The 14,212-nt window shown below is 38.4% G+C and overlaps 1 protein-coding gene across 3 annotated transcripts in view; it reads right to left on the bottom strand.

Moving 5' to 3' along the window:
- gtf3c3 (general transcription factor IIIC, polypeptide 3) overlaps positions 1–14,212 on the bottom strand; it is a 100,817-nt gene that overhangs the window by 38,490 nt on the left and 48,115 nt on the right. For all 3 annotated transcript variants that reach the window (XM_069934586.1, XM_069934585.1, XM_069934584.1), the window contains exons 10-13: positions 13,607–13,778; positions 11,005–11,207; positions 3,849–3,950; positions 1,275–1,410 (exon numbers count right to left, since the gene is read on the bottom strand). In XM_069934586.1, coding sequence (XP_069790687.1) covers positions 1,275–1,410; positions 3,849–3,950; positions 11,005–11,207; positions 13,607–13,778 — 613 coding nt within the window. The remainder of the gene's footprint in view (positions 1–1,274; positions 1,411–3,848; positions 3,951–11,004; positions 11,208–13,606; positions 13,779–14,212) is intronic.

The raw sequence follows: 14,212 nt of genomic DNA, 5'->3' as shown, positions 1-14,212 counted from the left end.
AAAAGAATATTTTGTTGCAAAGTACCAAGTGAGTGAAATTACTGCACACATTAAATATTTGCATAGAGCAATCAAATAGATGAATAATCTGAATGAGGACCGACTTCTCGTGAGGTCAAGTAATATCCTACAAGGATTCTGTGATATGAAGCAGGATAGTGGCAGACATAAACAATCAAATAGTTATTTGCAGTGCCATATTTTGAGCCTCTCTGATTGGCTGTTCATGTGGGATTCTGCCAATTTACCATTTGAAATGAGTCCAAGTTCTAATGCAATTGAAGTTCAGAGAATGCAACATCGAAATAAAATGACCATCCATCAACTAATGTGACATAAACCTCATAGGAATTTTGTGTGGAGAAGTAACATTTGGATATGATCTAACAACTGCTTATTTTGCAGCAATGACTAAGTGTGACGTTCCCCCATTTTTCAGTTCATTTTATTTGTGTGGGACTGTCCCTTTAAGAGAACAAATTTAACAACATGCCTGCAGGACTTGAAGTGACTGTAAAACAAGCAGCAAGCTTTGAAGGCATCGTGTTCATAAATGAATGCATTTGAAGAGAAGCAAGGTAATGTCTCTAAAACCCAGGTACAGAGACCACGTGACCAACAGATTATGACTAAATACACAGGAGTGGCTGGGAGCCATTTTGAGGAAGCAGCACAACAGTCAACAGCTCTCTGACCTCTTTGTGGAATAAGAAACCCACTTGGTCTCATTGCGTGGTTAAAGACAGAACTGTCAGATTTCCTCCTTTTGCTGACAAAGGAATGAGAGACCACTCCTTCTGATCCATGAAAGGGGTTTTTAAAGTTTCAGAAGAAATATTGCACTCTACTGATCCACAAAAAATGGTTTTAATTGCAGAAGAAGGCATTTCTGTACTTTGAACTTGGATCTGCTTTCCCAGAAATTGAGCTTTGAGTGCCTTGGGGTATTCACACACACACACACACACACACACACACACACACACACAAATATAGTTAGAGTTTAAGTTAGATAATTGTCTATAGATGTTAAGTTTAAATAAGTTAGTTAAATTGGAGTAGGTGTTCTATACTTGTGATTAATAATTAAAAATATTATTTTAAATATAACACCCTCTTGGCTAATCTTTATCACTGCTGTGTACCCAACACCAAACAATAGTTACAAATAACTATATCACCCTCAGGATGAAACAACGTAAATTGACACCATTATTTATCTGTAATAAGCAGTCTTTGTTGAAGCTTCACATGGTTACAAACGTATTCTTTACCTTTCACATCCAAGTAGGCAGCTTCCTGATCATCAATGTCACCAACTTTATCTCTTGAGTCCTTCACAAGATACAGATGTTTTTCCCCATTTTTGGACCGTGAAACCAACGAAACTTGAGCTCTGCTCATTGCAACCTACAGTTAAATTCAACGTGACATGTACTTGAAAAAAAAACCATGTTATTCAGTAAATTACTTTTAGCAAAGGAGATCTGAATACCATGCAAATCTCCAAAAGAATGCAGTTTAACTACATCCCAACAAACTTTCCATCAAGAGGAATATCTTGCAGCTAACATCTTAAAATAAACATGGCAACGATTAGAAGTTTTGTCATTCTGTTCACATGTGGTGTTTTCTTTCACAATGTAACAATGACAAAAGAAATTAATTCAGGGGTATTATTACAAGCTGCACTTTACCAAGGCCAAATAGAACAGATATTGTTCATTTTGACACAATATACTTTAGAACGTTACACTTCAATTTTGCCCCTTAATTTATCAACATTTAGTGTTTGCATTGATTTACTGTATTACTATGTTACAATTCCAGAAAGTTGAGGTATTAATGGGAATAATAATGGAATTTTATTGTACTGTACATTCTTCTCAAAATGCTATTGTGAATATACATCAAGAATATTTTCAATTTTAATTATTCATGCATCCTGAAGAATTAGTCTGTTCATGTTTGCGGCATTACAATTTCATTAGTTTACAATTTGTAAACTAATTTATGATAATATAAAATGTGAATTAAATTTGAACCTGTCAGTCAATCCAAGCCATTCTAATTCTTTCCAGCAGCCAACTAAAGCTTAAGATACAGGCCTCCAATTCTTTTTTTTTTAAATGAAAAGTTGATGCCTCATTGATCGGAACTTTTTGTTACTTTGCCAGAAATCTCTTGTCAATTTTGTTGCTTTTTCTCCTGAAGATCCCGAGGCTCTGAATTTTTTTTACATTTTAAATGAAAGGTTAAATTTAAATTTTCGACATACAGCACAGTAACAGGCCCTTTCAGCCCACGAGGCCATACCGCCTAGTTACACCCAAATAGCCTACAGCCCGGTACATTTCGAAGGGTGAGAGGAATCCAGATTACCCAAAGGAAATCCACGCAGATATTGGGAGGATGTATAAACTCCTTACAGTGCTGAATTCAAACCCTGGTCCATGACACTGTAACAGCAATGGGCTAACAGCTACACTCACCGTGCTGTCCTAATGTTCTGCTGGTGCCCTGTAATTTCCCACCCAAACAATCAATATTCATGTGTCAGCTTTTATGACAAGTCCAACTAAAGGGGAAACTGCAGCAAAACAGTACTCCAAGATGAGCACAGATCCACGTGTTTCCATATCATTTCTGAATCATCATCAGATACAAGATTCTTAGCTTTTCTTACTCTAAGTCAGGGCTCCAAGGCCAGTTGTAGTCAAGTTCTGCAAATTCATCCACTTGTCATAGCGTCATAGAGCAAAGGGTCTGTTCCATGCTGTAACTGTCCATGCAAACTAAGTTGGCATCCTGGTCTGGTCCCAATTCCCTGTACTATATTTGGTTCATATCCCTATAAACATTTCGTATCTATAGATCTGTCCAAATGTCTTGATAATTGTAATTGTACCACTTCAATTGCTTCCTCTGGTAGCTCATCCCACATACACACTACCTTCTGTGTGAAAAAAGTTGCCCCTCAGGTCCCTCTTAAATCTCTCCCCTCTCACCTTAAACCCACATCCTCTTGATCTAGAATTGTCTGCCCTGGGAAAAAGATTGTGAGCATTAATTTTATCCATGTCCCTCATGATTTTATAACCCTCTGTAACCTCAGCCTCAAATGCTCCACAGAATAAAGACCCAACCAAGCCAACCTCTCCCTATAACTCATGCCCTTCAGTCCCAGCAACATCCTAGCAAATCCACTTTGCACCACTTCCAGCTTATTGACATCCTTCCCGTAGCTGGTTGACCATAAATTGCACACAGTGCTCTAAGTGTGGTCTCGAAGTGTGGCCTTTTACAGTAGTATCATGAGGTCCCAAGTTTTGTACTCAATACCCCACCCAATGAAGGCCAAACAGCTTCTTCACTACTATGTCCACCTGAGTCACCACTTTCATGAAACTATGCACTTGTTACCCAGGTCTTTCTTTTCTACTCTGTACTGTTTAATTCCTCTTTTAATTTGATCTGTACAACTGCTCACTGGACAATGTGAAATGCTAAAATTGAGTTTCTAAGGTAAGGGAATGTGCTTGCATACAAATATAAATGCATGGGCTCCAGGCAGTTTTCACTTACCATATTATATATGCCAAACTGGTACACGTTGCTTATTTTCTATTCAGTTTTTAAAATCTAATCTTTTCAATATGTTCTAATATGCTTTTATAAATTACAGGAAACAGAAAGTGCATTCAATGAATTTGAATATTTGCAATATTAAATTGGTTAATGAGCATATTTATAAGGAAAAGAGGCTATTTTACATTGCATATTTCCTTTAAATTACCAATGAATCATTTCCTGGAAAATTGGGAAACAATATATAAATTACAACTCACCTTCAAGAGCATTGCTAGCATGGCAAGTAAAGTATCCACATAATCAGGTAACTTTTTTTGGGAATACAGTAAGGTTGAACGGTGAAGTAACAGCTTCAATTCCTGAGTGTTAGGAAACATGGTGATTAAATCCATTAAAGCTAAGAGAAAAACTACTTAATTTTTCCTTAAGAAAACAGTTAATAAAAGACATACTGACAATTCTTTAATTTCATACATTGTACTAAGAATTATAAATTCTACAGAATTAGTTTCAGCTGTTGATAAAGTACTTTTTCTTGTCCTTTTCGTTCATCTTCAACCATTCTGCAGGCAGTTTGACATTTTTAAATTTCATTCCAGCCACTTTGATTAGCCAGCAAGAAGTAGTTAAACCAAAATCATGATATGTTTAAAATGCATAAGCCTATTTAAAGCATATTTCATGGGACAATACTTTAACATTGTTGCTGCTATGGATCAATGTTTTAAAGATTGATAATGTTAAACTGCATATTAATTCAGAATGTTAACATGGTGTAGGTTAAGATTAATATCCCTTTTATGGATCTCCTTACACATTTGTACTCAAGTTTCTCGTCCTCTATGTTTCCTTTTCTTCTCTTTATCCAATGTCTGACATTCTTCGACTTCCAGATATTCCTCAACATCCAGGATTCCCTGTATTTGTTGCCCTTAGGTTTCTCCTTTACTGGAACATGATGGGCACAGTCTCTCATTATTTCTTCTTTGAGCATTTGCCATTGTGCAGATGTAAACTGACCTACAAATAGACACTCCAAATCTACCATTCAAGGTCCTAATTTATTTTAATGAAATTGGCCTCCCCCCCCCCCCCCCCAACTTAAGACACTTATTCCTGATCTATCCTTAACTTTACATTTCAAAATAATGATGGAAGATAGTATGTTCACTTTCTCAAAAATGGCTCTTCCCCTTCTCTGTTCCTAATCTCTCCCATATCAGCTCATTTAGGATATCTTCCTCAATACTGTAAAAATACATTCCTTGATGACTAGTACAATGCAACCACAATTTTATAGCAGACCCTGCTCCATGTCTCGCCTGAAAATCTTCCCCTGGGATACTGAGTTGCCAGTTCTCCCCATCTTTCCACCATGTTTTAGAGATAGTAAACAATACCACATGTTGAATAAACCTTCGAGTTAATCTAACTGAAGATTCTTTGCATTAAATAGATGCAGTTGAGCATTATATTCCTCTAAAGTAGATTTACCCTCTTCCTCTGTCTATTGGACTAACTTTTCCTCCTCTGGTGACTGTACCTCCTTATGAAGATCTATTCTGGGGCCTCTTTCCCCTGCCAACTTGTTTAAACCTTCAGTAGGCTTCAATCAACAATTTGACAATGCCTTGCATCTCAGAACTGGCCAGACAGGAATTCAAAACAGTGAACTGGAGTGAGCTAAGGATAATGGCAACAGAGAGAAAAAAAAATCTTTGTTCTTCGCCATGTGCTTAAAGGAATGGTGGTAGACATTTTGTGAGACCGTTCTTACAACCAATATTTTGCGCCCGGAGTAACTCCTTCCTGTTGGAAATGACACCATTGCATGCAAACAATGCAGAGTCTGCCAGAGAGACTCAATAAATCTTCGCGCCGATTTTTCCTGTCGTGAACCTTCCCCCCCCCCAGAATGTTTTTGCTGCAGAAAGACAAATCTCAGCCCACATGCCTGCTACTTTAAAAAAAGCCAAATGCCACAAGTGCAATGGAAAAGGACACATAAAAACAAAATGCCCAATGAATGAACTGAAGAAATATTATTAGCAAAGCTCCAGGAAAATACAATTTCCAGAAGGAAAGGGAAAAAGCCCAGATACTGAGACCACGGATACCAATGACTCTGAGGAGGAACTGGGCAAAAGTAAACAAGACATCCACATCCGTGGACTGAGCCAAAAGGAGCCGAATTTCTAAGTCCATATCCAGGTTAACAACAAACCAATATGCATGGAACGGGATACAGGAGCAGCGGTTTCCCTGACGCCGAGAACAATGAAGGAGTGCCTACTACCACATGCAAAGATGCTAAAAACGGACACGATTTTAAAAATAGTGACTGGAGAGGAAATACAAGTCTTCGGAAAGTGCAAAGTACATTTTAAGTACAAAGAACTGACTAACCTGTCGCCTCTCTATATCGTGAACACCGAGGGGCCAGCATTACTCAGTCACAATTGGTTAAGCAACCTTCAAGTGGATTGGCAAGAAATAGGGAGGATAATCAGCCAAAGGAACAAAGAAAAACGGAATGAACAACCCCCAGCGAACCATGGACTGCAGATTGGTTCAAATCTTGAAACGTGACAAAACAGTATCCAAGAAAGGTTTGGGAAAAATACAGGGAGTATGAGCCAGGTAGAACGTAAAACCCAAAGCAGAACCCAAGTTTTGGAAACCCAGAGCCGTACCTTTTGCAATAGAAGAGAAAAAAAATCAAATGTGAACACAGACTGAAAGAAGAAGGAATATTAGAAAAAATCCAGTACACCAACTGGGTTTCCCCCCAATCATACCAGTACGCAAGGCAAATGGAGAAATACGTATCTGCGGTGAATACAAAGTGACCATCAATCAAGCATTGAAAATTCTGGAACATCCCCTTCCAAAAGCTGAAGAACTATTCCAAACGTTAAATGGAGGACAAAAATTCATGAAACTGGACCTGTCACAAGCCTACCAACAGGTGGAGGTAGACTATGACTCCTGGAAATATGTAGCCATAAACACACATTTAGGGTTATTTACATATATTTGCATGCCATGTTGAATATCAACAGCACCAACCATATTCCAAGCAATTATGGACAAGTTGCTACATGGACTCAGAGTGGGCTGCTGCCTGGCCGACGTCATTACCAGCAAGGACGATGCAGAACACCTAAGTACCTGAGAAATTATTCTGAACTGACTACAACAAGCAAACATCCATCTATGACAAGACCATCAGTGACCTATTTAGGTTGCACCATCAATCAAGAAGGGGTACAGATGGACAACAAAGGTACAGATTCAGTACTCAGAGCTCCTTACCCAACCAACAAAATGGAACTACAATAATTTTTGGGTCTGTATCGCCGACACATTCCAAACATGTCTATGTAACCCTCTAAATGAACTGCTAAAAAAAATAAAAAATGGTACTGGAATGCAAAAACTAAACAAGCCACTGATGAATTGAAGACACTTCTAACAAGCAGTAACCATATCTTAATCCATTACAATCCTGACAAAGAACTAACATTAGCAGTGGATGTGTCACTTGTGGGACTGGGGGCTGTACTGTCACAGAAAACGATATGCCTCCTTATCATTAACCGCTTGTGAGCGGAACTATGCTTAATTGGAAAGAGAAGGACTAGCCATCATCTTCGGGGTAAAGACATTTCACCAATACCTGTATGGACGAAAATTTACTCTGGTTACAGACAACAAACCACTGAGTCTGATATTGGGATCTAAAAAAGGAATACCGATGGTAGAAGCAGCCCGAATTCAAAGGTGGGCAACGCTATTGGCAGCATATGATTTTGATTTAAAGCATAAAGCAGCGCTTCAGAATAACCACGCAGATACCCTCTCCCGCTTACCACTCCCAGATATGGAGCAGAATGAAACAATCGTAAAATGGACATCAGAAGCAACAGAAATAAATCAAAACCAACTGGATCAACTTCCGATAACAGCAAAAGGGATCAGTAAGGAAACACTGAAAGATGTGATATTGTCCAGAGTATTCTATTTCACAAACAATGACTGGCCAGAAGATCAGGAAATGTCGGAGGAAATCAAACCCTATTGTACCAGATGTGGTGAACTGACTGTCAAAGAAGGATGCCTACTATGGGAACCAGAACTGTTATTCCCAAGAAGATGCAGCAAGATGTCCTGGCTGAACTACACAATAACCATCCAGGGATATTGTGGATGAAAGCACAAGCCACGATGCACGTCAGGTGGCCTTCCATAGTGGAAGGTACTGAGCACCCAGTCAGAAGATGCAGCACGTGCCAAGAAGCACAATAAAAAGCATCTCAGGCTGAAGCAAACCCATGGAAATGGCCATCACACCATGGCATTGGATCCACCTAGACTTTGAGGGACCATTCATGGGAGAGAATTTCCTGATAGTAGTCAGCGCGCACTCCAAATGGCCAATTGTAATCCACATGAGGAAAACGAGTGCAGGTCAGACCATTGAAAAGACTCAGAGGGGTTTTCGCATCATATGGATTACCTATTGAATTTGTTTCCAACAATGGCCCGCAATTGGTATCGCAGAATTTAAAGCTTTCATGCGTAATAACAACATTCGCCATATACTGTCTGCGCCATATCATCCAAGTACAAACGGAGAAGTAGAACGTTTCATACAAACTTTCAAGAAAGCTGTGAAGATGAGATGAAATTCAAACTCTTCATTGTCCCATAAAATTGCCGATTTCATGCTGAGTTACCAAAATGCACCACACTCATCCACCAAAAGAACACCTGCAGAACTGATGTTTGGGAGAAATTTAAGGACCAGACTGTCAGCAGTACACCCAAACATCAGCTTCAGATTGCAACAAACAACTTCTTCTAACAAAGATCCGAGATCAATAAAAGTGCGCAATCCAGTTTTGGTGCCAACAGAGCTCCATGGGGTTAGGGAGTAGTTCTGAAAAAACTCAGCTCATACTCTTATCACATCCTAGTGGGGGATATGATATGGAAAAGACATACTGACCAACTAAGATCAGTGGAAGACACCTTGACACCCGAAGCTGGAGCAGAAGGTGTGCAAAGTGAGAGGCCCATCCAACTACCTGTGGAAGCATCTCCACCCCACGCCGATGTGCATGGAGAGGTGACGAAACCACCAACTTAAGAAATACCATCAAGAGCGGCACATGAAACCAGATACCAGGCAAGCAGCCCTCCGGATTTTCACACCCCAACTCCAAAAAGACTCAAGATTCTCTTCTCTACCGTCCAGTTACATCCTAACCAATGAACTGGAACAGATCATGCCTAGAGATCCTTTACAACAACAAGGATTTCCGACTGATGCCATTCCACTCCATAGATCCAAACGAAACACACACACACACACACACACACACACACACACACACACACACACACACACACACACACACACACACACACACACACACACCAGAATGATTCAAAGACTATGTATGTTTGGTGGGGGGGGGAAGAGTGTTAGGATATGACATCATCACGTGCACGTTATGACACAGGGAACTAATAAATATATATGCATGATTGTAGTATTCCATTTTAGTATGTAGTTTAATAATCAACCTATCAGCCTGTGGATGTCATTTATTACTATGGGGGGGCCCCAAACTTAACACTTCCAATCAGTGTTTGAAATGGTCAGCTCAGGGCTAGAACAAAAAAATATTCACAAGGATGATAATGCAATAAGTAATTAAACTTTGCAACCTTGGGCCAGAGACGATGAATGTGACACAGTTTTTGCTAGGTGATCCTCAGCCAACAAAAAAAAACACAACTGTTCAATTGATAAGGAGGAGAATAAGAATGAAGAATTTGGGGAAGGAGCAGCAAAAACTCTGGAGACTAACCATCATGGAAGTGATTTACCCCACGACTAAAACATGAAGAATTCATTGGGATCAAGAAAAGCATCTGCCTAGTGAAGACTCCTATTCTTGGGTATTACCTTTTCTATTCTTTATTTATTTTGGGTAAACTCAGAAATGTGTGTGTGTATGGTAATACCATGCATATATGCATGTGTGTGGGCGAGTGAATGGGTGTGGGCGAGTGAATAGGTGTGTGGACACATGCAAACACGGACGCAGTCACTTAGACTTGCTCACTTACTATTGATGCTGTTAACTGAATCAATAAAGGTATTTGCTAGATTAATAAAGATTCTCTCTGTGCCGAACTAATCATTGTTTTTGAGGGTATAAAAGCAACATCATCCTCTGAACAATTACAAATACAAGCATCATCTGAGTATTGCAGCTCATCTGTTGAGATTGTTGGCTTTGGTTCAACAATGTAAGTTTCCTATTAGTACAACTGCCTCCAGTAAGAAGCTTGTTGGAGAAAAGGTACAGCACTGGAGCAAGAAAATCTGCCATCCACATGATCCTAAAACACCAGACTCATCAAAAACCCAGGATACAAGAAAACAATGTTGCTCTTCAGGATCTGACAAATATCAAGGGTACAACTCCTCAGGAGGCTGCGAGTTACCATCAAAGAGAAAAAGCACATAAAGATATGGGGTCCAGAAAAGGAGAAAAAAAGTATGACATGTAGGAAGCAAATCTAAAGTCACCTGAACACAGCAAAAGGAAAAGCGATCATCTGCAGTGACTCAGAGGACAGCCTTTAAAATTTTTAAGAACTGACTGTGACTACCATTTTTGTTAAATATATTTTTGTACTGGAATGCAACTTAAATGAATAATCCAGAAACCTGAGTACATAGTGGTTTGTTGTATTTCACAGATAAATCTTTGAAATTAGCTGAAATCAAAATTTGAAAATATATCAAAGCTAATGAATTGACAAATCGTACACAGGATTCATCATTTTCACAAAGTTACTTCCCAGTCTCCTTTAGTCACAGGTTATACTTAATTAATTAGCCCCACCAAAGAAGTCTCATCAGTTAAACTACACATATTATCGTGCATACCAAACATAACCATTGTAGCCAGATTGAAAAATTGCCTATTTTTAAGATGTGGGCATCACTGGGAAGGCCACCATTTAACATCATTAAGATGGTGGTGGTGCAGTCTACCTTGAACCCTCATGTCAGCCTCAAAGGAATTATTCAATCATTTCAAAACAATTAACTTTGGATAAGTTGACAAAAGGAATGCCAAATTTCTTTTATGCTTTCGACTGTAATGTCCATTTATGGTGTCAAATTTAATTTTGTAAATTGCACATGAAGATATTATTCCTCTTCTACCACTAACCAAATTTCTCTGGCAGTAAGTAAATATTTGCTGTAATTTCAATGAATCTGATATGTCGACAGTAAATCATAATTTTGCAAAGTGGACATGGATTTCCAGATGCAATGCAACACATGCTCTATAGATATAATTAATTGAATACAATATTTTGTACCTGCTGAGCTGCATTTGCATCATGTGTCAACGTTTCAGCATCATGCATGGACTCCAGTGCCTCGAGAGCTTTCTCCGGCCGTCCCAGTTGTTGTTGTAAGGTTGAGAGAGAAATACGTGCATCCAGGTGCAAAGGTGCCATTGCTACCACTTTACCATAGCTCTCTGCTGCCAACTCCATGTGTCCCAAGGCCTTTAAACACTCTTGCGTTGTGAGATGAAAAATAGAAATGAGCACAAACTACCTGTTTCAAAAGTTGTTCTCACTTCTCTATCCCAAACTCCCAATCACTCTTCCCCCCCCACCAAACATACATAGTCTTTGCAAACACTTCACAAGGAAAATAAATACTTGGTACTAGTATCATATGGGAGGTGATGGAAATAGTGGAGGAGAATTTGTTGAAAAGGGAGGCTGGTTGGAACAAAGGTGAGGACACATGGAAAATACTTGCTGAGAAGGAAAGGGGAGAGAATACAATGTTAAAAACAGAGCGGACGTGAATGATCAGCTCCATGAAAAGCGTCAGAAGATTCAGATTATGAGATTAAGGGGTGAGAGGAAATGCAGTGAAAGTAACTGTTGGAATCAGTGGCCTAATGACTCCATTAATCTTAGGGTGCTACCTTAGACTGATATTAAGTATAGGCTGATACCCTCTACAGTACTTTGAAATGGAGGCAAGATGAGGAATGGAACACAAAGGCAAGGTCTCTATGGATTTAAAAATGTTAGACATCTGGAAGATAACTGATTAAATTTTCCAGATTTGGATGAGAGTGCAATGAAAAAAAAGGGAGGGGCTGTGATACAGACAGAAAAGTACTGAGGCATTGTTTGATCTGCCACTAGGTGTTTTTGTTACACTTGACTTGTGCTCAATATTGTTCACACCTCAAGGCTACAAAGAAGTTCCAACTTGGCAAAGTAAAAATCTCATATTCTAAATGAGGTGACAGATAATAAAAATTATACAAATATTTATAAATGACTGAAGGCACATATAAAAATTTCTTTATCACTAGGACTAATTTTAGAAAAATTATAACAGACAAATTACACTTGTCTCAGGCCTTGTAGCTATTTCTCACAGCTGCATGATCATTTTCACCCATGTTCTTGTATGATTGAGAGAGAAATACATGCATGAAGGTGCATGTCGCCACTTTACCATAGATCTCTGCCACCAGTTCTTTGCAAGGTATTAACTAAAGTTGTGAGATGAAAATAACACAAAGGACTAAAAAAAACTCAACAGTGATATTGGGGTACACCAGAAATTTGAGATATTATTTGCTGCTGTACACTTCAATCCACTACTACCTTACTGGTGATAGTCATGGCCAACACTCATCTGGAATGAGACAGAATCATCAAAAAGCCTTAGTTCTTGGTTCTAGATCCTCCAAAATATTCCATATGGAATTTAAACTGGAGGCGGGACTTTCATTAAATTGGGCCTATTGTTTCCTCTGGTCCTTCAAGATTTCTTCCCTTCTAAATTCCAAATAGTTGGAGAACAACAGTTTCTTGATGCACCACAATTATAGTGCAATTCAACATACTTTAGGCATAACACTGGAGAAACTTTTCAAGACGGAGCCAAAATTCCAAAAAATTAACATTGGTGTCACAACTTTCAACAGATTGTTTACCAAAAGCAACCATCAAGGAATTAGACAAGCAAATCCATTATATATAAAAGATTAATTGAACTTAATCCAATAGCCAAAGCCCTGAAGCTCAAAACAGAGAATTCAATCGAATACATTTTAGCTTAAAAGTAGGTTGTACAACTCAGTGTCCACTGACAAGTATTCTGCAGCTGAAGACACTTCTTTCTACAGTATATCATCTTCCTATCCTCTTTTCAGATTTTTTTTTTCTGTAATTTCTCTTCACACAACTTTCCTTTAAGAATTCTCGTCGTCCCTCCATAATTTGTATTATCTACGACTAATGGGAAATGATAATAGGCCATGGTGGTGGTGCACTGCTTAAATTATCGGACTCATAATGATCCAAAGGCAAGAGCTTAAAAAAAACATCTCATAAGCAATTCATATACCACATTGCAGCAAAGCAATTTGAAGCCAGTACTTGAGAAGTATTGAAAAGCAAAACTAGATCTAGTGATGGAACTATGATGAGGCTGAGAGTTCAAGACACCAACTCCACTCTGGGAGGAAAAAAATGCCTCCTCTTCACCCTTCTACCAGTCACATTAAACCGTTGCCTCTGAATGTTTGATTCCTCAACTAAGGAGATTCAATTGCCCATCAAAATTGTATTCACTTTAGACTTCCCTGATCCAAAGAAGATAAAACAAATGTATCCAATCTTTCTACAGCTACTGTCATATTTGGTTTAAACAAGTTTCTTCTTGATCAAAGTTGCTATTGTATTTAAATTCAATTAAAGAATTTGTTTTAACTTTAAAATGGATGGATCTCATTCTGCCATATACAACATCCATGGCAATTCCTCAGAAATGCAGCTTGTGCTTTTTTCATCAGTGTTTGATTATTTCAAAAAATACCATACTGTAAAAAAAAAGAAAAGACTTTGCACAGCAAATCATCCAGTAGCTAAATTGAATTACCTGCATGACGGAGCCAAACAACTGCAAGGTTGTATCGTTCTGAACAGACAAGGGCACTCAAAAGGGGCAATGCAGAGTTATACTCGCCAATCTCTTGAAAAGCTTCTGCTACATCTAAATAAAGGTCTCCCATGTCTTCAGGGTTCTGTTCCATTAAATGAGTCATTAAAAGCTGCAGATAAAAAGAATATGATCAATAACAGTAGCTCAGCTACATGTTTTAGCAAATTTTTCTTCAACCTTCAAGATAAAGCTAATTGAAATGGTCTTCATTGCATTTTAAAATATTCATTAATACCAAATTAAAAGCATAATGCATGTTTGTAAAAACAAGTTTAATTTTTCAAGGGATTTCAACATAATTTTAACTACAATTTTAAAAATACATGCCGAGAAGAAATTAGAAATCACTGGAAATAATCATTAGATTATATAATATCACAGAGAACAAGCAGGCTTAATCATTTGTTCTAATGACCTTCCATTGACGGGCCATTCAGTCTCCATTCATTTTTATTTCAGATTTCCATCACATAAACAATTGCTTCTATACTTTGGAACTTTAGATGAAGTACAGTCCCTTTGGGTTAATTCTACTTCTTGCAG

The sequence above is a fragment of the Narcine bancroftii genome, chromosome 4, assembly GCF_036971445.1.
Source record: "Narcine bancroftii isolate sNarBan1 chromosome 4, sNarBan1.hap1, whole genome shotgun sequence".
Lineage (NCBI taxonomy): Eukaryota > Metazoa > Chordata > Chondrichthyes > Torpediniformes > Narcinidae > Narcine > Narcine bancroftii.
Note: the sequence above shows the minus strand (reverse complement) of the source record. Positions and strands in the feature narration are given on the sequence as shown.